This window comes from Lissotriton helveticus, chromosome 9 (assembly GCF_964261635.1).
Source record: "Lissotriton helveticus chromosome 9, aLisHel1.1, whole genome shotgun sequence".
In the NCBI taxonomy this organism is placed as follows: Eukaryota; Metazoa; Chordata; class Amphibia; order Caudata; family Salamandridae; genus Lissotriton; species Lissotriton helveticus.
This window is the reverse complement of record NC_136070.1, coordinates 225,420,413-225,445,002: the sequence shown is the minus strand read 5'-3', so window position 1 is coordinate 225,445,002 and position 24,590 is coordinate 225,420,413. Positions and strand designations below refer to the sequence as shown.

Here is a 24,590-nt window from a genome sequence, read left to right as displayed (position 1 = left end):
AAGGTGGGTGTGCCCCTTTTGGAGGATGGTTTGGTGGTCTCTGCACAAACTACAGGGTATGTCCATAGTTAACGAAAAGTATTACCCATTTGTCCGATGTTACCTCTTTCCATCAAGGGAGGTAGTTGGAAATGTTCACACCATGTAAAGGAAAAGAGTGGATGTTTCCGGTCCCTGGTCTAGGTCAAGGTTCACAACCATCCCGACCAGGGGGGTGCTGATTCCGGCGCGGGCTCGTTTGTTATATAGGCTGCCGAGGGTAGTTGCCAGTAAGCCTGCTGTTGGTAGGCAGGTCTAAATATGTTATTGAAAGGGTTGGCATTGTTGATATCGTTGATAACTCCCTCTGTAGGTAGAGAAGCCTCTCCCTCTAGCCCTTTGAAAGGGCCACTTCTTATACTGAAGGGTGCCTAGAGACCTAGTGGTGTCCGTGTAGGACTTTATCACCAGTAATGCGTCATCTATATGTTCTCTGAACAAGGTTTCTCCATTGTAGGGCATGTCCAAGATCTTTGAATGGTTTTTGGAGCGTCTTTGTACCACCTGTGTAATCACATTCAGGTTTGGGATGACTCGTGAGGCAAGTGGGGGAATCCTCTGTAGCCTTGTACTTTTTGCCAAAGCAAGAAGGTACGGCTGCTACTGAAGTTGGATTTGGCATTATCTTAACCCCCTCCTCCCAGGTCTAGTCTATGATAGGGATTGCTCTCTTAGACTTTCTTGCTTGCCCCTTAAAGTCCTAAAGGAAGCTGTTGGACTGCTTAACAAATGTTGGGAGATGAAATTCTGCTGCAGCCGGTCCATCAAGTTATTAAAACCCTCCATGTACTTTGAGGAGAGTCTGAACGGTGTGTGGCAGTGGAGGCGATGGAGTAGGGACAAGGTAGTCATTCCATTCATCCTGTGATGATGGGGCTCAGGGATTTCACCTTCCTCCCTTTCCTCTTCTGAAGACTTTTGATCCTCTCATGGTGGTGCCGCTATATTCGAGGCAAGTGTCATCCTGGGCGTGCTAGGCAGAGGAATATGCCTTGGCGTAGCAGGGGAAGCAGTCTGAGGTGGCACTACTGGTTGCTCCTGTTTAAGATCAGGAAATCTTCAATAATCCTGCTGCATGGCCTGCAAACCTTGTACTACCGATATGGGCATCTGCCCCTCATCATATCTAGGATGAGGGTGGTATGGGTAATGCTTATAATGTCGCTTGAGAGGGGCATAATACAGATGACAGTAATGCTCTTCCTCATCTTCATCGTCTTCCTCTTGGAGCTCCGATGGGAGAAAAATCTCAGAACTCCAGATCCCATATCTGAAGGGCACAATAAAAGGAACTAGTGTTACCCACTGCCACAGCTCCGTATATGTACTTTCATTGCCATTAGCATGTACACAAAGCCATAGATGGCACTGGATGGTGTCACCTCGTACCAGAGATATGTTATTGCAACAAACAATTTCTAGATGCAGTTAGATGCATGAAGGGTTTATTGATGGGGTTCAGAAGAAAGGTCTCATGTAAAGAATCAAATAATGGAAACCAAACCGTCCTAAACTGACCCTCTACTCAAATACTTTCAAAGACATGCTCTGGGCTGCTCCCCAAAGTAATGAAGGAATAGCAGCACATACATGCCAACATTTATTGTGTACCCCTTTCATACTTACTGTTAGAAGGCAAAGACAAACTCTTTGTCCCACTGTGAAAAGCCAAAATGAACAAACCTTTTGCAATCATTTGAATACGTCTCTCTGCCGTGATACTTAAATTGGCTCATAATATGACTATCAGCTAGCTTGAAAAGGACACCAATTCTACAGTCCAATGTTATGAGGCTGGAAATACCTGAGCTCCGGCCCAACTGGGGATCCACACTTCAGTATCTAGATGTACATCATTGAGAAACTAGGCTGCGTGGCAGAACATACCTGGTTCCAGGGGAGCAGTACGTTATGGCTTCGTGACAACATGCTGGGGCTGAGTAAAGAAGAGGCACAGTCATCCTGACTGCTCCACTGACTGTGCCATGCTTGCAAGGAGGGTTGAGGTGTGAGCGGTGGTCAGAGTTTGCGCAGTCGGTGCTGGTTTGCTCTCCATGGTGCTGTGTCTTACTACTCCTTTAACGCCACCCTTTCTGGAACCCTAAAAACCCCATTCACTACTCGTTAACACTACCCATCCCCGAACCCTAAAAACCTTTACTGACCCTTAATGTTACCCTGCCCTGAACCCCAAAAGTCACTGTCACTTAACATTTCCTGAACCCCAAAAAAACCTCTTACCATCCCTTAACATGTAAACTTAAAATCAGACTATTATTTTTTACATATTAAAATGAATCAATGTTTAAAATAATTTATATTAATATTTTACTAAGATATGTACTTTAAATATTAATATCTGTAACTTAATTGCTAAAATGTAATTTATGTTATAATAATTAAATTTGAATTAAATTAACATTACTTAAGAATACATGTACTTACACACAAACACAACGTATACATTTATGTCTGCGTGTATATAAATATATATATATATATATATATATATATATATATATATATATATATATATACACACACATACACATACACACATATATATATATATGCACCCACTAAAAAAAAATACATAGGTTTCAGGGACATTCTGGTTAAAAATTAGCATTTACAAAACCATAGAAATTCACTGAAAAAAATATAGGTTTCAGGGACGTTATAGTTAGTTGGACATTTCACTCTTACAAAACCAGAGAAATTTGGCCGTTATAGTTAGTAAAGCTAACTATAACTCGCGCCCCCACAATGCACTGCTGATGATGACGTCACATATTACATCACTCATGACATGGTCAGTGACATCACTGATGACATCTCAAATGACATCTCAAATGACATCACTGGTGACATCATCCAGTGAATGTGTGTTTCTTTAAAGTTTAAATATGTTTTAGATATATTTATGCCAAGGTGTATTGAAGAATGAGTGGTTTTATAAGTGTCTGAATGGATGATTTAGTAGGTGGGTGACTGATTGTATAAGAGACTCATTAAGCATATCTTACTGAATGCACGTGTTAGTGAGTAAACTGTGTAAATGTCTGTATCAGTCTGTCAGTTGGTGTACAGGCGGCTGCATGGGTTGGTGAGTAGCTACATGACTGTCTATATGGATTATTGATTGGTTGTATGGGTGCCGGAGTGTCTCTGTGAGTGGGTGGGGGGTGGATGACTGTGCATAGATGTGTGAGTGGGTTATTCACTGGCTGTATGGGTTCAAGAGTGCATCTATGAAGGGCTGTATGGGTGGGAGAGTGTGTGTATGGGTGTGTTGGTGATTGAATGGATGTCCCAGTGGTATATGTGTGACTAACTACATATGTGAAAGTCAATATATGTGAGTTTTGGGGTATATAAATGACTGTACGTGAGAGTGAGTGATTGTGAGAGTGGCTGCATGGATGAGTGTCTCCTTATATGAGTGATTGTATGAGAGAGTAAGTATGTGTTAGTATTTGTATATTTAAGTGAGGTGGTCTTTGTATAACTGTATAGGTGAGTAAATGGGTGTGATTGATTCTTTGTATGAATGAGGAGGTGTGTGAGTAAGTCTATAAATGAGTGGTGGTGTGTGAGTGTATGTATAGGTGTATGAGTGCATACGATAGTGCTGTATTGATGAGTGACTGCATGTATGAGTTACTGTATGGGTGAATGAGTGGATGTGTGTGTAAACCTAAGAATCAGTGAGTGGGTAAACCTAAGAATCAGTGAGTGCGTATGTAGTAACTGGTATTGGTGTGTCTATGGTTTCGAAAATCGTAGTCTGCATTATACAGTGGTTGTATTGAAGGTTATATTAAGGTGTGAGAAGGTGCATTAGATTATCACATGGATGGTGTCGTCCGTGAAATCATTTGAGATGTCATCAATGATGTCATCAGTAACGTCACTGACCATGTCATGTCACATCATCAACAGTGCATTGCGGGGGCGCGAGTTATAGTTAGCTCTATTAACTATAATGGCCGAGTGAAATGTCCAACAAACTATAACGTCCCTGAAACCTATGGTTTTTTCAGTGAATTTCTAAGGTTTTTTAAATGCTTATTTCTAACTATAACGTCCCTGAAACGTATGTTTTTTTTGTGAATTTCAAAGGTTTTTTAAATCCTATTTTCTAATTATAATGTTCATTAAGCCTATGTTTTTTTCAGTAATTTTGAAAAAAAATGTAGTGACATTTTGTAACTTTAATATCCTAAAAATAGTTTTTGTGTTTGTTAATAAAAGTATATAATGTTTTCTTTTTTATTAAATACTAAAATATGTGTACCTATCTCGGTGGGTACGCGGATTCAAACCGACTTATTGGTGAAGTCGTGAAGGACGTGCGTTTCAGCCAGCCCACTCTGCTTACGCCTACAGGGAAGGATCAACAACGCTACATGTCCCAGGTCTTCCCTGTAGTGACCTGCTGATCACAGGTCTAGTTGTCCACATGCCACAGCCACTCCCTCACGGCTGGTTTACACCCACACCACACCCATGCAGCACAGGCGCCACAGGACAGGTCACACTCGCTCCTGTCCCTCGGGCTGAGTGGTCGCTCCCCAGTGTCCCCTCGTGACACTCGGTATCGTTGTGCTGCTTTTCCTCATAAGAACTGCCTAATTATAATTGCCTGCTGTGTGCCTGCTTGCCGATTAGACTTATTTGCACTTTCAGTTATTTTATCTGCTGCTTTGACTGTTTGTGCGCGTTTTTCCCTAGCGCTCCGCTGTGCTCCCCCCTCCGCCTCCATTTTGTTGTTGTTGTGATCCCTGGAGCCCGCCCCGCCTCCCAGCTGAGCCGCCCTCGCCCCTCCCCCTCCACTATCCATATATGACAGTTCTTCCCGCGCGCAGCGTTCACGCGCAGCGACCGCGCCCAACCCGCGCCGAAGGTGCGCCAAAGGTAAGCCCGTCTACGCCCGTCCGTGCCTGGACCGCGCCCAGCGCCAGACCCCCTGCCCCTCACGCTGCCCAGCCCTCCCGCATTACCTACGATGCCGCCACCCTCCTAGCCCTTAACCCCGATCGCGCTCCCAACTGCGTCCATGCCGCTCCTGGACACACCCATGGACCTTTCTCTTGCTACGCCTGCAAATTCTGCGGCACCGACAACATCTCCGCTACGACCACACCACAGATTCCCGACCCCAACCACCTACAATGCATCCTTCTCAACACCCGATCGGTCCACAGGCACGCCATTGACCTATGGAATCTACTAGACACCATCTCTCCAGACGTCGCCTTCCTAACAGAAACATGGATGAACGCTTCCTCCGCCCCAGACATCACCATTGCCATCCCTGAAGATTATAAGATCACACGCAAGGACCGTACCGGCCACACAGGAGGAGGAATCGCTATCGTCCATAAAAAATCAATCCACATCTCTACCAGCTCTGATGTCAACCTCGCCAACTCTGAACACCTTCACTTCCAGATCCACATCGACCCCAAGACCACACTCAGAGGCACCCTCCTCTACAGACCACCAGGACCCCGCGCAAAATTCAGTGAAGACATCACGGACTTCATCACTCCACACGCGCTCCCCTCCAAAGATTACATCCTTCTGGGAGACCTCAACTTCCACCTTGAAAAGCACAACGACCGCAACACCACCACCCTCCTGGACAACCTCGCCAACCTCGGACTTAAACAACTGGTCACTTCCCCCACCCACATCGCAGGTCACACACTCGACCCCATCTTCACCTCCAGCAATCATGTCTCCTTCAGCCACACTACGGATCTCCTCTGGACTGACCACAGCTGCGTTCACTTCACCTACAACAAGCCGAAACCCACCAACCACCTCCAACCAACTCTGCAAAGAAACTGGAACAAAATCACTATCGACCAGATCTCCTCATCGCTCCTTCTAAACACCCCAGCCCACTCTTCTAACCCAGACCAAGCCGCCGCCAACCTCACCTTATGGCTATCCAACACCGCCGACATCCTAGCACCACTGAAAAAACGTCAAAGCAAACCTGGCAACAAGAAGGCCTCATGGTTCAACGAGGATCTTAAGAAGTCCAAGAAACTCTGCCGCTCCCTTGAGAAGGCCTGGAAAAAAGACCCAACCACTAGCACCAAGGACGCCCTCAAAAACGCCACCCGCACACACCACCAACTAATCCGAAAGGCCAAGAAAACAGCATTCAAGGATCGACTAGACAACAACGCCCACAACAGCAAGGAACTTTTCAACATCGTCAAGGAATTTACCAACCCCTCGGCCAACTCCAACGACATCACCCCCTCTCAAACACTCTGCGACTCCCTGGCTTTATTCTTCCACAACAAAATTGCAGACATCCACAACAGCTTCGACAACCAACCCGGAGATCAACCCACCCAACCATATGCTGAACATTCTCCCCCCTTGAACACCCTTAACGACTGGAACCCAATCTCCACTGAGGACACCATCCGCCTGATGAACTCCATCCACTCAGGATCCCCCACAGACCCATGTCCTCACCACATCTTCAACAAAGCAGACTCCGTCATAGCACCGCACCTCCGAGACGTCATCAACTGCTCCTTCAACTCCGCCACCTTCCCGGAAAGCTGGAAACACGCTGAACTCACCGCCCTTCTGAAAAAACCCACAGCGGACCCCACCGAACTCAAAAATTACCGCCCCATATCGCTCCTTCCTTTCCCGGCCAAAGTCATCGAGAAAGCTGTCAACAACCAACTCGCCGCTTTCCTCGAAGCCAACAAATCCCTCGACTCCTCACAATCTGGCTTCCGAGCAAAACACAGCACTGAGACCGCCCTCATCGCAGCAACAGACGACATTCGAACTCTACTGGACAATGGAGACACAGTCGCCCTCATCCTCCTCGACCTCTCTGCAGCCTTCGACACAGTCTGCCACAGCACCCTTTTACAACGCCTCAGAAACATCGGAATACAAGGAAAAGCACTTGAATGGATCACCTCGTTTCTCACCGGAAGAACCCAGAAAGTCCGCCTTCCACCATTCAAGTCCGAGGCCACTGAAGTCATCTGTGGCGTACCACAAGGATCCTCACTCAGTCCCACCCTCTTCAACGTATACATGAGCCCCCTTGCGACCATCGCTCGCCAACACAATCTCAACATCATCTCCTACGCGGATGACACTCAACTGATCCTTTCTCTCACCAATGACCCCAGCACTGCCAAAACCAACCTTCACGAAGGAATGAAAGAAGTTGCCGAATGGATGAAACACAGCCGTCTGAAACTGAACTCAGATAAAACAGAAGTCCTCATCTTAGGTACATCCCCCTCTGCATGGGACGACTCTTGGTGGCCGGAAGCCCTCGGAAAAGCACCCATCCCGACAGACCACGCACGGAACCTAGGCGTTATCCTGGATTCTTCACTCTCAATGAACAGACAAGTCAGCGCCGTATCCTCATCCTGCTTCAACATTCTTCGCATGCTCAAAAAAACATTTCGCTGGATCCCCACCGAAACAAGAAAAACAGTCACCCATGCTCTGGTCACGAGCCGACTGGACTACGGAAACACCCTCTACGCAGGTACTACCGCAAAAATCCAGAAGAAACTCCAACGAATCCAAAACGCCTCAGCCAGGATCATATTAGACATCCCGCGTAACGAACACATCTCTGGCCACCTGAAAGACCTCCACTGGCTACCCGTCAATAAGAGGATCACTTTCCGACTGCTAACCCACGCACACAAATCACTCTACGACATCGGACCAGAATGCCTCAACTCACGTCTGTCCTTCTACACCCCCCCCCCGCCAACTACGTTCTTCCAACAAAGCCCTCGCCACTGTACCCCGCATCAACAAGACCACCATGGGAGGAAGATCCTTCTCATACCTGGCAGCTAAAACATGGAACTCACTCCCCACTTACCTTCGCCTTACCCAGAACCACCTAGCATTCAGAAAGCAACTTAAAACGTGGATATTTGACAAGTAATCCTCCTCCCCTCCCTAAGCGCCTTGAGACCCTCTGGGTATGTAGTGCGCTATATAAATTATTTGACTTGACTTGACTTGACCCTGCCAATAAAAAGGGCCGGTCGCACGTGCTAGACGTCATTTCCATTCTCTCCCATGACTTGAAGTGCACAGAGTTGGTGGCAGCCGAGGCACTTTGCCCGATACGGGCCTCCCGCCACGTGGCGATGACTTGAGTTTCACTGAGTTAATAATGCCACCGGAGCTGAGTGGGTGTGCAGCCTGCAATGATGCGTAGGCCTCGATATAACCATCCTGGGAATCAAGAGCCGATTTGAATTGTGAGCTCGGCTGGACCGTGTGTTCGCCACACAATGAAGACTCCGCGGCGCGGTGCATTGATATGTTCTCGGCCATTGCGATATCAAGACCCAGAATCAAATGTGCGACCTTCTGGCTGCCAAGGACCCTGCCTTGGAGATCGCTTCAGCGCGTCTTGGGCCCTCTTGGGCACATGCTGGTGGCAGAAGGTGAGCTGAGAGGCTCGTTTGCGCAGTGACAGGCAGTCACCTCTGGCCAGCGGTAGTGGATGGGGTGTAGCAGCCTGGGTGCGCAGGGGCGACGCAGCGATGAAGGCGTGTGCAGTTGTACGTACTCTGTCATTACTGATTCTATACTATGTTTCAGATGAGGCTCGTTTGCGCAGTGACAGGCAGTCACCTCTGGCCAGCGGTAGTGGATAGGGTGTAGCAGCCTGGGTGCGCAGGGGCGGGCAAACACCTCTGGGTGGCGGGAGTGGATGGGGTGTAGCAGCCTGGGTGCGCAGGGGCGACGCAGCGATGAAGGCGTGTGCAGTTGTACAGTTGTACGTACTCTGTCATTACTGATTCTATACTATGTTTCAGATGAGTGAGCTTGAGGGCTGCAGTATGTTCCAGGACGTGGTGGGAGACACACCGGTGGCGGAAAGGTGAGCAATGAGGCCTGGGAGTAAAGGGGCGTACAGTCACCTCTGGGCGGTGGGAGTGGATGGTGTGCAGCAGCCTGGGTGCGCTGGGGCGGGCAGACACCTCTGGGCGGTGGGAGTGGGTGGTGTGCAGCAACCTGGGTGCGCAGGGGCGGGCACACACCTCTGAGCAAGAGGATTGGATGGTGTGCACCAGCCTGGGAGCGCAGGAGTGGGCAGACACCTCTGAGTGGCGGGAGTGGATGGGGTGCAGCAGCCTGAAGGCGTGTGCAGTTGTATGTACTCTGCCATTACTGATTCTATACTATGTTCCAGATGAGTGAGCTTGAGGGCTGCAGTATGACCCGGCTAGTAGTTGGAGACACACCGGTGGCGGAAAGGTGAGCTGTGAGGGTTTTGTCTGCAGTGTCAGCACTCACTCTCCCTCTCCATCTCCATCTCTTCCTTTCTCTCTCTCTCTCGCTTTCTGAATTCCTCTCTCTCACACTCTTTCTCTCTCTCTTCCTCTCTAGCTCTTTCTCTCTTCCTCTCTCTCACTCTTTCTCTCTCTCTCTCTCTGCTTTAATGGGCGCATGACGCACAATCTTATCTTGCAAGCTGTGATTCATAGATTGTCGAGGGATGACACGCCATGGCTGTATCTATTTTTTTTATTTATTTTCGGTTCTTCTATAGCGCAGGAATTCGATCTCCGAGGAGATATCTCGCGCTTTGTTTTTCCGAAGGCAGGGCTAAAACCGAGTATTTGTATGGTAGTGCTAGGGTTACTGAGTAGAGAATAAGTATGTCTTCAGACATTTCCTAAATGCAGAAAGGTTGGAGTTTAGTCTAAGAGTAATGGGCAGTGAATTCCAGAGAGTGGGGCCCTTGTATGAAAGGGCTCGACCTCCGTGTCTTTCTCTTTTGATCCTAGGGATCTGGAGCAGAGCTTGATTTTCTGATCGTAGGGTTCTTCCAGGTTGGTAAGGTTTGAAGATTTCAGTCAGATATCTAGGACCAGTTCCAAACAGGCATTTATGGATAGTACAACATATCTTGAACTGTACTCTCAAGCGAATGGGAAGCCAATGTAGCTTGTTTAGTAGGGGACGAGAAGACGATCTGGCAGGGGCATTGAGAATCAGCCTAGCAGCTGTATTTTGAGCTACTTGAAGCCTCCCCATCTGTTCCTCGTTAGCAGATATCAATAGTCCATTGCAGTAATCTAATCTGCTAATTACCAGTGTCTGCACTAGTGTTTTCCGGTGATGATCTGCTAAGTAGGGGAAAACCCTTCTAAGTAGGCCAATCACTCTCATACAAGTACCTGTGACCTGTATGGCGTGGTCTTTAAGCACCAATGACTGGTCAAGCTTGACACCCAGATTTTTTACGCTTTCCTTTGGACATGGAGCTGTGCCTACTTCCGGGGGCCACCACTCAGATGACCAAAGGAGTGGGGCATTTCCAAAGAGCATGACCTCCGTCTTACCCATATTACATTGTAGGCAATTGGAGGTCATCCATCCAGCTATCGCTCTCATTCCAGCAGCGAAAGAATTTTTAACTGCAGGGGTCATATTTTGGAATGGGAATAATAGCTGGGTGTCATCAGCGTAAGATATAGGTGTGAACCCATGTTCCCTAACAATATTCGCATGGGGGGCCACATACACATTAAATAATGTGGGGCTTAGGCATGAGCCCTGTGGAACCCCCTTAATGAGCTCCCTGAAGATGGAATAATGGGAGCCCAGGCGAACATTTTGGTAGCGGTTGGAAATAAAACTTTTTAGCCAGGATAGGGCCATTCCATCCACTCCTATCCCCACCAGACGACTGATCAGGGTGTCATGAGACACCGTGTCGAAAGCAGCGGACAAATCTAATAGCACCAGAATCATTGAGCCTCCCTTATCCTGTGCCATCCGGATGGTATTGGTCACGGAGAGGAGAGCTGACTCTGTGCTATGATTTGGCCTGAACCCAGATTGAGAAGGTTCCAGGCCGTCCGCTGCTTCGATGAATTTAGAGAGATGAGAGTTGACGTGTCTCTCAGTCATCTTGCTCAGGTGGGGTAGGAGGGATATGGGTCGTAAGTTATTAAGGTCCGACCATGGTAACGCGGTGTTTTTGCGTATTGGGTTCACTACTGCCTTTTTCCAGTCTTTGGGGATCTTTCCTTCTTTAAGAGAAAGATTAATTAGTGTTTTAAGGCTCGGCGCTAATATGCTACCCAAGGTAGCTATCATTTTAGCAGGTAGTAGGTCTATGGGTGAGCCTGATTTAATTAAGTTAAGTAGAGTATTTACTTCGGTAAGACTGATCTCTGGGATCGTAGTCAGAGTGAGTCTACTTATTCCACTTTTAGTTGACTCAAGGCTAGAGATGTTGGTAGTATCCCTATTATTTGATGGCTTGGTAATTTTTTCATAAATTAAATCAATTTTATTTTCAAAAAATACAGAGACCTCATCACATAGGTTTTGACTAAAGTCATCTGGACTTTCACAAGCTGTGGGCTTAACAAAGGATTGTAAAATTTTAAAAAGTTCCCTGGTAGAATTTCCTGCCTCTGTTATTTGTAAATCAAGTTTATGCCTCCGAGCTTTTTTTAATATTTTTTAAATATTTAGATTGAGCCTCCAGATAGAGTGTTTTGCTGATAGGAGTATGTGTTTTCCTCCATTTTTTCTCCAGACTCCTACATTTTTGTTTCTCAACTCTTAGTTCTTCTGTATACCATGTTTCTGTTTTTACTTTAGTACATTGCTTATGCAATTCTAATGGTGCAAGTAAATCAATAGCTTCCAGGAGTGCTTTATTGAACTTGGCTAAGCCTTGTTCAATGTTATCCTCTTCAGAGAACATGGGTTCTTTCCATGTTTTCTGTAATTCTTCTGGAGTTATTTTATGCCATTTTCGTTTCCATATAGCAGGAAGAGGTTTTTGGGGCAGTGGATAAGGGCCAAGTAATTTGAAAGTTACCATATAATGGTCTGACCAACTAATAATGATGGGAGGACAACATATTATTTTGGGGCAGTTGGTAAAGATTAAGTCCAATGTGTGACCGCCCAAGTGTGTTGGGCCATTATTCTGAGTTTTAAGTCCCAAACTAGATAGATCACCAAGCAAAGATATGGTGTCAGGGTTGTTTGGTACATCTATATGAACATTAAAGTCTCCAAGGAGAATAAAATCCTCATTGGCTCTAAGATACGGGGCTAAAAGTTCCATAAGCGTTAAAGAAAAATCAGAATATGAGCCAGGGGGACGATATACTAATGCTCCTTTCCACTGTGATTTAAGGGAGAGAGAAAATCTAAAAATCATTAATTCCATCTGAGCATTACAACGTTGGTCTAATACTGAGACTTTTAGGTTCTCTTTATAAATAACAGCCACACCTCCTCCAGTTTTATTCAAACGATCTAGATGTAAAATCTTATATCCAGCTGGGATTCCTAGCATTATTGTGGGGATAGTGTGAGGTTTCAGCCATGTCTCTGTAAGAAAACAGATGTCTGGCATGTCTGTATTAATGAGATCCCATAGTTGTTGGTAGTGTTTGGGTAAAGAACGTATATTTAATAGAAAACACTTAAATCCTGGAGGTCCTTTTCCGACAACATGGTTAACATTAGGTGCGTTAACTACTCCAAGCAGGGAGGGTATCTGATCAGGCTGTTTCGTCACGGCTGTAATGCCCGTGTCAGTAAGGAGATCCCTTATTGGGCATATGTGTACAGCCTGGAAGCGGCAATTAGCACAGGAGAAAGGACCCTCAAAGTTAGGCCAGGGTTCTCGCATGCAAGTAGTAGTGGAGATCGGGGTCATACTAAGGAGTTGTTCCCTAGAGTAGGATATGTTAGAGCTAACCTGTGTCCCAGGGGTTCCAATTCCAGGGGCCAACGCCATGTCCCTTCGTCCCGTCCTGTCGCGGACGGGCGCAGACGGGCTTTTCTTCGGCGCTTCTTAGGCGCACTCGAAGGCGCCCCCTGCGCGCAACCGCTGCGCGCTTGATAGGAAGGCGTGGCTAAATAGCCCTGAAGACGGTGACGACTAGAGCGCTGACTTCCGCTCTAGCGGAAGTGGAAGTTCGTATGCCTGGCTCTTACCTGTCCGCCCTCCGCTCTACGGCAATAATTGCCGAGTCGGACCGGGGCGGGCAGGCTCCAATATCGAGCCCAGACAATGCGGGGGAGAGTGTTTAGGAAATTACGGCAATTTATATTTGTAATTGTGGATTATAAAAATCAATCCTAAAAAAATTTAAAAATCGGTCGCAAATATTAAAAAGATGCCAAAGTCTCGTTTTCCTTCCTAGCTCCTCGCAGCCCTGGCAGTCAGGACAGACAAACAGTCTAGGAACTCTACCTTCGTGTCAACAGCGGGTCGGGGAGACAATGCCACCGCCTCCCTACCGCAGCCACTCAATAGTCAGACCAGTCTAAATAGCCCTGAAGACGGTGACGACTAGAGCGCTGAGCTCCGCTCTAGCGGAAGTGGAAGTTCGTATGCCTGGCTCTTACCTGTCCGCCCTCCGCTCTACGGCAATAATTACAGAGTCGGGCCGGGGCGGGCAGGCTCCAATATCGAGCCCAGACAATGCGGGGGAGAGTGTTTAGGAAATTACGGCAATTTATATTTGTAATTGTGGATTATTAAAATCAATCCTAAAACAATTTAAAAATCGGTCGCAAATATTAAAAAGATGCCAAAGTCTCGTTTTCCTTCCTAGGTCCTCGCAGCCCTCGCAGTCAGGACAGACAAACAGTCTAGGAACTCTACCTTCGTGTCAACAGCGGGTCGGGGAGACACTGCCACCGCCTCCCTACCGCAGCCACTCAATAGTCAGACCAGTCTAAATAGCCCTGAAGACGGTGACGACTAGAGCGCTGACCTCCGCTCTAGCGGAAGTGGAAGTTCGTATGCCTGGCTCTTACCTGTCCGATCTCCGCTCTACGGCAATAATTGCCGAGTCGGACCGGGGCGGGCAGGCTCCAATATCGAGCCCAGACAATGCGGGGGAGAGTGTTTAGGAAATTACGGCAATTTATATTTGTAATTGTGGATTATTAAAATCAATCCTAAAACAATTTAAAAATCGGTCGCAAATATTAAAAAGATGCCAAAGTCTCGTTTTCCTTCCTAGCTCCTCGCAGCCCTCGCAGTCAGGACAGACAAACAGTCTAGGAACTCTACCTTCGTGTCAACAGCGGGTCGGGGAGACACTGCCACCGCCTCCCTACCGCAGCCACTCAATAGTCAGACCAGTCTAAATAGCCCTGAAGACGGTGACGACTAGAGCGCTGACCTCCGCTCTAGCGGAAGTGGAAGTTCGTATGCCTGGCTCTTACCTGTCCGCCCTCCGCTCTACGGCAATAATTGCCGAGTCGGACCGGGGCGGGCAGGCTCCAATATCGAGCCCAGACAATGCGGGGGAGAGTGTTTAGGAAATTACGGCAATTTATATTTGTAATTCTACTTTTATTTTGTTGTTTTGTGTAAATAAAATGTTTTAGATGTAAACCCATAGATGACTGCGATTCTCATTTGTCCAACCTCACATGCATCTTCATTGTTATAATTGTGCAACATTAGCCGATTTGTTACGTTCCAGATTTTGGAAGGTTGCGGTCACATTTGTTTGTCGGGGGGGGGTAGACAAGAGGATGGTGGCCGGGCACTCTTGGGTGTCCGAGCTGCATGATCGTTGGCTTCATGGCATCTGTTGTCATTCAGGTGTGGCTGTGGGCTTGGCTCCCTTTCATGTTGCAGATTGTAGTCCGACTTTTCACCAGGTCAGAGCAGGTGTAAACTTCCTGGTGCTAACGCACCTTATCGCCTGTTTAGTGTTCTCTTCGCCGATCTTGCTGGTCGTTGAGAATGTTGCGAAGTGGTGTGTTTGCTGCTTTTTGCACAGGAATGCCTATAGCGATATTTGCCTGGGTCATCCGTGACAATGTTTTTTTGAGGCTGCTATCGCTGGTAAACTGGTGAAGTAGGCTTTTTGCACCAGCTTGTGAATGGTGCGTTAAATTTATCACCATTTTGGCTGCGATTAAGTGCTGTTAATTCAGCACTGACAATATGCCCCTCGGTGTTTTAAACACCTGAGAAGTACTCGAGTGCCGCGCTGAGAGCTGTGTTCACACTAGGGGGGGGCCGTGCTGAGAGTCGCGCAGCCAGCGCATTCACACTAGGGGGCCGTGCTGAGAGCCACGCACCCTTCATGTTCACACTAGGGAGCCCACTGAAAGCCGCACTAGGGTCGCGACTCCAAACTTTTTTGGGTGAAAAAAAAAGTTCTCTTTCATTAATTTACATTCGCCTTGGGGACCTCATCCCCCAATGCATGCCCACATCTACATGTATATTATTATTTTTTAAAGGGGAAGGATGTGCATGGCCCCCCTCTCAGACCACTTCTGGCCCCGGGGATCCCATCCCCCGGGGCCTGGCCTCTTTGTTGGTGACTGTGCGGGGAGCCCCAATGCCCCCACGGTCCCGCCGGCTCCCCGCCTCCTGCGGGTTCGGGCATTGGTTTTGGGCAACGGGAGCTGCTAACATGCAGCTTCCCTTGCCCAAAAGCAATTCTCCTTTCCTTTATTGAAGCGAGAGGAGGTTTTCCGCCTCTCGCTTCAACGAAGAAAACCAGAGTTTGCTATTACAGGGTGGAAGCCATGCTCCCGCCCTGTGATAGCAAAAAGCAATGTCCCGGGGGTGGACACCCCGGGAACTTGCAGAAGCAAGCCTGGGGGGTGGCGGTCCCCAGGGCCATCAAGCACTCCAGGAAGGGGGTCTTGCTGCCCCGCTCCCTCTATTTTCAAAGCCCCGAGGTGGTGGTGGTCCCCGGGGCTGCGGGAGGGCCATGTGCCCTCCTGCACCTAATTTACATAGCACCGAGCGGTGCTTTTAGGGATAACTGACTGATGAGTGGCATGTAAATACTCTTGTTTGGCTGTGCTCATCTTGGAAACATGTTGGGTGTGTCTCTTATCAAATTGTAACATTTTTATATTCAATACTCTTTAACTAGGTTAAGACTTGACTGGGCCACCAGGGTAAGTGTATGTAATCTGTTGGTATCTCCTGACAAATGCATGATAATCAAGTATCTTTTTTCTTTATATAAACGAAAAATTATTGTAAAAAAATAGACTTGTGACCAATGAGTAGTTAAATGGTTAAAATAGTGCTCAATACCGATTTTCAAAATTTAGTATCAATATATTAAAATGTTATTCGCCTGAAGCAAAATGTATAGATTACTCCTTTCTATGAATTCATCTTGATGTTCACCAATAAACCAGTTATTGTTATCAACGGATTGTTTGGTTTTTTTAACTTTGAATTTAAACATACCAAAATAAAGTTTCTTTTAAAAACAGGTCTTTAAATGAATCGTGTAGGGCTTTTTTTTAACAATTTATTGTAATTTACACATGCGCTTTCTCTCAATTTCATAAAACGCATGTGGCTGCTGTGAACCCTTAACATGGCAATATCCACCGGAAACTAGTTATAAAGTGTATTTAACTACATTTCTTAGAATTCAACACAATCACTGGTGAAACATTTTCCTTATTTCTAGGTCAGTAATAAAGGGGATGAATGAATGAGCTCAAAGCCACGCAATCAAAATTAATAATCACTGGTAATGGTGTACGGTATTTAGACAAGAAATTTCTCTTAAGAAGCAATAGTCACCCGCTGCTCAAAGTAGCTAATACACACATATCTTTTTCTAATTTATACTTTAATTAATTTTAACAAAAAGACTTACGTTTTCTGACACACAAGGTCCTTTGGCATTGAGGGACACACAAGGTCCAATAGCTCCGGAAACCTTTATCTCCCTTGAGGTCTTTGCAAAATATTAACACAAAAATTAGCAAGCCTTCTAAATCAACCACAAAATATTCACAACACTTGAAAGCACAGATAATGTAACAATTTGTTTGATCATACTCATTTAATTAACACTCAAGCTTTGTTCTATTCTAATGAAAAAGCTTAATGTTATGTTAAAAGTTTTAAACGCTTTGCATCAACAAGAAAATTATTACTTACCTGTAACTACGGTTCTCCAGTATTGGTATCTTTCATAGATTCACATGCTTGAATCATCCCAGTCATCATAGTGGGAGTCCCACGGTATACATATAAAAGCAGTGGATAAAATTACCATAGGCGACCATGCAATGAAAAGTCAGTGCAGTAGCCTATCCACCTTCTTTTGTAAAATAGAACAAAATCCAACCAACAGCCAATCATGCGACGGCACCCTCTGGAACAATCCCAAGAGAGGCTAGGTTCCTCAGATTTTCCAGCACAAATGTGCAATTATAAACCTTAGAGAATAAAGGAAGCTTCTCCGGGGAAGCGGTTGGGTCGCATGTGAATCTATGAAAGATGCCAATACTGGAGAACCGTAGTTACAGGTAAATAACTTATTTTCTTCTCCAGTATTGGATCTTTCATAGATTCACATGCTTGAATCAGAGTAGCTAGCGGTTTCATAAACATGCGCATGTTTAATAGTACTGTAATATAAACCTTTGTACCTTAGAGAATGGTGGGTTATAACATACATGCCAATATAAAAACCTTAATGAGATAGTACTTAACAACATATCAATCATTTAAACATATATAAACATATATATCAATGTATATATCAGATAAGAAAGAATACCTCTAAAAATAGTGGCCTACCTTATTGAAATAGATGATGCAGGACTGCCTGTCCCACTGCTGCCTCGCTATAAGTTGCCATGTCCAGGCAATAGTGCCACGTGAAAGTATGAGCATTCTTCCAGGTAGCGGCACAGCAAATCTTGTATAGCGGTACACTAGGAAAAAGAGCAGCAGAAGAAGACACTCCTCTTGTGGAATGTGCCTTGGTTTTGATTGTCAACGTTTTACCCGCCTTTGAATGGCACAATTGAATAGTGGCCGCAATCCATCGTGCAACAGTCCTTTTTGTAACAGCAGAGCCTAGTTTAACAGGTCCATAGCAGGGATGTGGAATTCCTATAGCCCGACACCCAGGACATATTGTTGGGGGTCAAGGGCAACAAGTTTTTATGTGTATTTTGTCCTTGGGACAAGTGGGCCCAGCCCCCTGCAGCACAAACCCTTTGGCTGCCAGTGTTCAGTACCAGTATGGATCAGGTAAGGGCACTGTCTGCAGATAAGGTAATATTGCTGCCCATATGTTAATACTGCTCAAACTTGTATTTATTGTTCATTAACTTAAAACCTATACTATTAGGGTGAGCGCTCCAAGTAAATGTTGCAAGCTCTGACTGCACTACTGACAGTAGTTCCAGTATAAAAACTTGTACACACCTTTTCAAAGTTTAGCAATATGAGGGTATATCTAATGCTCGCAGAATGCTATCTGATTTGATGCAAATATTTGCAGAAGCTTGAAAGCAAGATTGAGGATTATTTGCTTTTAAAATAAAACGTTGATAAAAAAATTAAAGCAGGAAAAAAAACATTTAGCTAAATTACTGTAAACTTTCAGGTACCATTTCTTTGCAGAATCATTTAGTGATATGTGTTGGTGTATGCTAGTATTTCCCCAAAAATTCACAATGGAAAATCAGTGTAACTAGTTTCAATAAGATAATGGGAAACAAAAATAAACAAAATAAATAGGCATTGGCAAAGTCGGTAGGCCTGAAATTGGAGGTCAGCTTTTTAGTTTTGTCAATGTGTGGCTTGTTTTGGCATAGTTTTTTAAAAACCTTACTGGTGTGGGAGGTGCTGAGCCCTCACGATTATAATAAACACTGGCAAAAGCAAAAATGGTTTTTGGTCTCAAAAAGCACACATTGCCACAGGAGTTACTAGCACTGAACAAAACTACTTTGTGTGCCGATGTGCTCCTTGTGAAAGAGCAGAATGCTGTCACTCACAGTGAAACCAGCAATACAGAGAGAGAGAGACTGCATTTTAATAATGCGCAAAAGGTCGTGGCCAGACTAAATTAGGGGCCCAATTGAAGAAAGTCTCAAAAGTGTACCCATGGTATATGTCCTTGCATTAAGTGCTGCTACGCGGCTTTTGTGAATTCCCAAGAATTTATAAAAGTAGGAAAAGAAATAGTACTCCTAGAAAATATTTGTGAACTGCATTTTAGCATGAGCATGTGTAGATTTGCTCATGCAAAAATCTGAGTGTTTGCAAGTTCACTTTCCCTTCAACCACTTTTTTTCCAACTCTGGAAGGAGGCTTACATCTGCCATTGTCAGGAGTACATTTCTCAGTATGAGAAAAGATTGGAGAAGAGACCCTTAAAACATGCAAGTTAGCAGGGTTGCACAGACTCAAAAGGGTATTCTAACCCTGGAACTATTGCTTAACACTACCTTCAGCCCCAGGACATAGATCTGTGGAAACGTGGCAACATAAGGGCATTGAAAGTATTCAAACACTACTATGGTATAAACCTTGCAAAATCAGAGAAGCTAGTCAGAGCTCTTATATAATGAGATTGCTGACATAATTTGTCGCCGCACTACATGGCAATAAAGGGACAAGTGGATTTTGTTACAGGACAAGTAGATTTATGAAGCAACCTTCCCCATGGACAAGTAGATATTTTAATAAATTCCACACACCTGCCATAGAATACTAGGAGTTAATCCGCTCTGCGCAAATGCTTTGTCCGTTGCAAATAAAACTTAAGGCATCTTTTTCCGCTGAAGATGAAGGATGCGGAAAAAAAGTGCGCAGAATTACAGGTTCATTGAGGTGAAACTGGGATGGCACCTTTGGAATCAATTTAGGATTTGTCTGTAACATTACATACTCCTCTGTGAAACGTAAGTAAGGTTATTTAATGGGAAAGGCCTAAATTTCACTTACTCTTCTGGCGGATATAAGTGCGAGAAGCAAAGCTACCTTCTATGAGAGAAATTGGAGCTCTATCTTGTGGATCGGCTCAAAAGGTGGTTTCATTAACTGTAAAAGAAGCACATTAAGACGCCATTCTGGTGGAGGAGGCCTAATAGGAGGAAAAGTTCTGAAAAGGTATTTCATGAACGGTTTGATGATGCGAGCAGAACAAAGAGAGGAGGCGTCAGACGTCCGTCTATATCGAGAGATGGCTTCGAGGTGTACCCTTACTGAAGCATACGCCAGACCTGATCTTGCCAGAGATAAGACAGCATAATTTCTGGGGAAGAGTGAAGAGGGTTAGTATCATTGCGATGGGATCAAGAACAAAAAGTCTCCATTTCAGTATATATGTTTTAGTAGTAGACTCCGCTCTTGCCCTGGACAAAATATCTTTACAATCCTAAGGGATAACTAAATTCTTGTACTCCGGTTCCAGGCATGCAATTGAAGAGAAGCTGGGTGTAGATGCAGGATCAGTTCCTTGTTCATCGTTAGCAGGGTGGCTGACGAAGGTAGGCGATAAGGATTGGACTGCGACAGCAGGAGCAGCTCCCTGAACCAGTGCAGACGAGGCCAACGTGGACTAATGAGAATGAGTTGGCACGGTTCCCGTTTCATTTTCATCAACACTGTGGAGATCAGAGGATATGGGGGGAAAGCGTACGCAAAGATTCCGGACCATCTTATTGAAAACTCATTCACCCATGATCCTGTCTGAGGTTCCCTGCTGGCAAAGAACCAGCATGTCTGGTTCACCTGAGACGCAAATCGGTCCAAGTTGGGTGTTCCACATTTTTTGAAGATGTGGTTGAGAACCGATTAAGTTCCCACTCGTGATTTGATTGGCTCAACCTGCTCAAAGTGTCTGCCAGGTTGTTTTTTATTCCCGGGAGATGCTCCGCTTTAATAGTTATATGATATTGGAAAGTCAATTTCCATATCTTTTGAGATTCCCAAGATAGGATCGGAGATCTTGTTCCTCCCAGCTTGTTCAGATAATGCATGCAAGTGGTGTTGTCCGTGTGTGTTAGGACTGAAGCTGCTCTTATCCATGGGAGGAATGACTGGAGAGCTAGAAAAATTGCCCCTAGTTCCCAAAACACGATATGCATTTTGGGGAGAGAGAGAGACTCCATTTGCCGCTTATTTGGAGGTCTTCCAAATATGCATCTCTTGTCAGAACAAACTCTGGAAGAGGAGAAAGGAATGACAGTCCCAGAGAGATAACGAGGAGATTGCCACCAAAGAAGTACATCCTTCATGATCGGAGTTACTGAACCTATTTCGTCGAATTACCCTGATATTTGAAGCCACTGGGCGTCCAACTGTTCTTGAAGTGGTCTCATCCTTAGTCGAGCATGAGGTACCATGAGAATGGCGGAAGACATCATCCTGAGAAAGGATTTGAGGAGACGTACAGAAGAGCACTTTCTTCTGTAAAGGTCTTGAGCCAGAGATAAGATGGTGTTCAGTCTTTCTGTTGACAAGTATACCTTGTTTTGTAGAGTGTCTATTAGTGTTCCTAGAAACGTTAGTCGATGAGAAGGGGCTAGAATGGATTTTACTAGCCAATCGTCGAGGTATGGGAAGATCTGTAGGCCTTTCAGCCGTGGGAATCCTGCCACAGGAGGAAAGCACTTGGTGAAAACCCATGGGGCTGAGCGAAGGCCGAAGGGAAGGACCTTGCACGGATAATGCGTACCTGCCACAGAGAAACTTAGAAATTGTCGATGTTTTTGGTGGTTAGGTATATGGAAGTATGCGTCTTCCAAATCCAGGCTTGCTAAAAAATCAGAATGGTTCACAAGTTCTAAAATCTCCTGAAGAGTAACCATACGAAATGATTTCTTCTGCAGGAATTTGTTGAGTTTCCGGATGTCTGAAATGGGACACCATTCCCCCAACTTCTTTTTTATCAGGAAAAAGCAAGAGTAGAAACCTTTTCCTTTCTGAAACCGTGGAACACGTTCTATTGCTCCATTTTTTAAGGATTATCAAAGCCTCCTTCTTTAATAATTGAAGATGGGGTGTTGTTGATCTTTGAGGCGGGTGATGAGGTGGCATTGTGGTAAACCCTAAACTATTTCCATACCTTATTATATCTAAGACCCATTTTGATGTTATTTCTTTCCATTGATGCAGAAAATGTGAGAGAGGGGTTTTCTTCATAGAATACAGAGGAGCGGCAGGCGGCGGAGCGTCATCTTTGTTTATGGCCCGAATCTTCTGGCTGAGCCTGTTGCTTTCGTCTAGGCTGTCTGGAGTAGGCAGCCTGTGGTGGTGCACGATATTGCTGTTGCTGCTGGTAGGACGGCCGGTAAGAGGTGTAAGTTTGAGGCTGGTACCTTTGATAACCTCCTTGAAAATAATAATTTCCTCTGCCTCTGCTCCACGAAAGGGGGTCTTTCTGTATTGGAGCGTTCCTAGAGCCTTAGCCGTGTCCGTATCTGTTTTGATGGTTTGTAAAGCGTCATCGATATGCTTGCCAAAGAGTGTTTCACCATCAAATGGCACATCAAATGGCACATCCAAGATTTTGCTTTGTACTTCAGGGTGGAACATAGTTGCTTTCAGCCAACCCTAGCATCTCAAGACAGCGGCTCCAGCAAGCTGGCAGAAAGCTACAAAGCAATATCCATGGAAGCATCAATAATTGTGGATGCTGACCTCTCTCCTTCAAGTAGGATTTTTCTAGCTTCCATTTTCTTGTCTTCTGGAAGGAGATCTAAGAATTGGGCAATGTCCGACCACATCTGTCGATCGTACCTGACTAAAATCGCAAGAGGGTTGGCAGCTCGAACAGTTGCTACTGATGTGGTTGTGAACTTTTTTCCAATATTATCCAAGCGCCTCCCTACCCTGTCAGATGGAGCAGTAATGGGCGCTAAAGCGTTCCTCGATCTTCGTTGTTCGGCCTGTGAGATAACGGAGTCAGGCTTAGGATGACTTATTAGACACGCTGAAGCATCGTCCAGAGCCTTCTATTTCTTGTTAATTCTGGGCAAGACAGGGATAACTGTGGCTGGTGTCCTCATTACTTTTAATCCTTCTTCCCATATGTGGTCAACAATAGGTATAGACCTAACCGATTTTCTAGATAGGTCATTAAAATCATAGAGAAAGCAGTCTGATTGCTTTACTGTTAGGGATAGTTGAAAACGTGATGCTACTCTCTCAATTAAAGCATAAAAGCCGCCGATGTCTTCTGGCGGAGACTATCATTTGAGGAGATGGAGACGCTGGTGTTGATATGACATAGTCATCCCATTCATCTCCTGTTTGACCTTCCTTCTCCGGCTGATTATCCTCAATTTCTCCCTTATCAGAGGTATCTGGATGTTGTTGCGGCCTACTAGTATCTCCCACCATGGAGGATGCAGACACAGGTACAGAGGTACGAGGTGGTGAAACAACAGGCAGTGGTGGCTGCGGAGGTGGAGGAACAGGTGCTGAAGAAAAACGTGTAAGATAGTCTCGTAATAAAATCCTGAAGGTCTTGAACCATTGCGACAGGAAGGTGGACCATAGGTTCAGAAACTGGCTCCATATTTGTATTTTTGCATGAGGACGGTGATATTCTTGTTGATAATATCCTCCATAATCCTCGTCATCATCCTCCTGATATTTTACATGCAATAGGAAAGGACTATCAGCAGGTCCAAACATCCCATCATCATCATATTCCTCCAAGGAGTTTGAAGGAGGTAAAGGAGAAACTATCGCAGGATTTTGCAAAAATTGCCTAATCGTCGACGAGAACGTCATCGACGGACACATTGGCGTAAGATAGACGCTTACGACCAGGCGTGGGGTACATCGTTGTCCGCTTAGTCGGAGGTAATGGCGTCTGCGTCGTTGACGAGGACATGTTAGAATAAGATGAAGGTATCGTCGGTATCGTCAACGAGATTGTCGTTGATGCGGTAGTAGACAAAGTAATCGACAGAACCACCATCGTCGAGGAGGATGCAGACGAAAAGGTTGTAGTAGTCGTAGTCAGTGTTGATGTCAACAATGAGGTAGACTGCAGTACAACAATAGTCGTCACAGGAAGCGTCTTCGACAGGACCGTCGTTGAGGCAGTCGTAGGCGATGGAGATTTTTTCGACGATGAGGAAGGAAAAACTTGTTGAGAGGATGTTTTTTTTTTGTCTACGGTGATTTTGAAGTTAACGCCGTCGGTGGTACAAGCTTCTTTGAGACAGATATCTTCATGTAATGGATAGAAGAACATTGGTCTTTCTTCTGGCTTTTCTCCTCAATAGGAAATGGAAACTTTCCTTATTGTGAGGTACATTCCTCCTCATGACGAGACCTTTTTGATGTCTTTTTCTTGGAAACATCAGAAGATTCAAGAGATCTATCTCCTTTTAGGGTTTTCCTTTGAAGCCAGTGAGGTAGAGCTCTCCTCATGCTCAGAGAGGACATCATATTTTGACTTAAGTTTTTGTAGCCAAATCAATAATCAACCCTCCTTATCCTTGAGGGTTTTTGTAGAGAAGCTTCTACAGATTTTGCAGTCTTTTACCTTGTGTTGAGGGTAAAGGCAGTAGATGCAGCTCCTATGTGGATCCTCAGCATGCAGCCTCATTTTCCCATATGACCCACACAACCTGAAGAGACCCTTCTTTGTAGATTCAGACATATTTGATGAAAATACTACTAGTAAACTGGAAAAAACAGAGAAGACTGAGCAAAGCTCAGGGAGACTCCCTTTCACACGACGTGCAGTAGA

General features: G+C 45.4%; 1 protein-coding gene across 4 annotated transcripts in view; it reads right to left on the bottom strand.

Moving 5' to 3' along the window:
* Positions 1-24,590, bottom strand: part of SEC23A (SEC23 homolog A, COPII component) — an 891,592-nt gene that overhangs the window by 549,307 nt on the left and 317,695 nt on the right. For all 4 annotated transcript variants that reach the window (XM_078659766.1, XM_078659768.1, XM_078659769.1 and 1 more), the window contains one exon: positions 16,728-16,808. In XM_078659766.1, the coding sequence (XP_078515892.1) occupies positions 16,728-16,808 (81 nt within the window). The remainder of the gene's footprint in view (positions 1-16,727; positions 16,809-24,590) is intronic.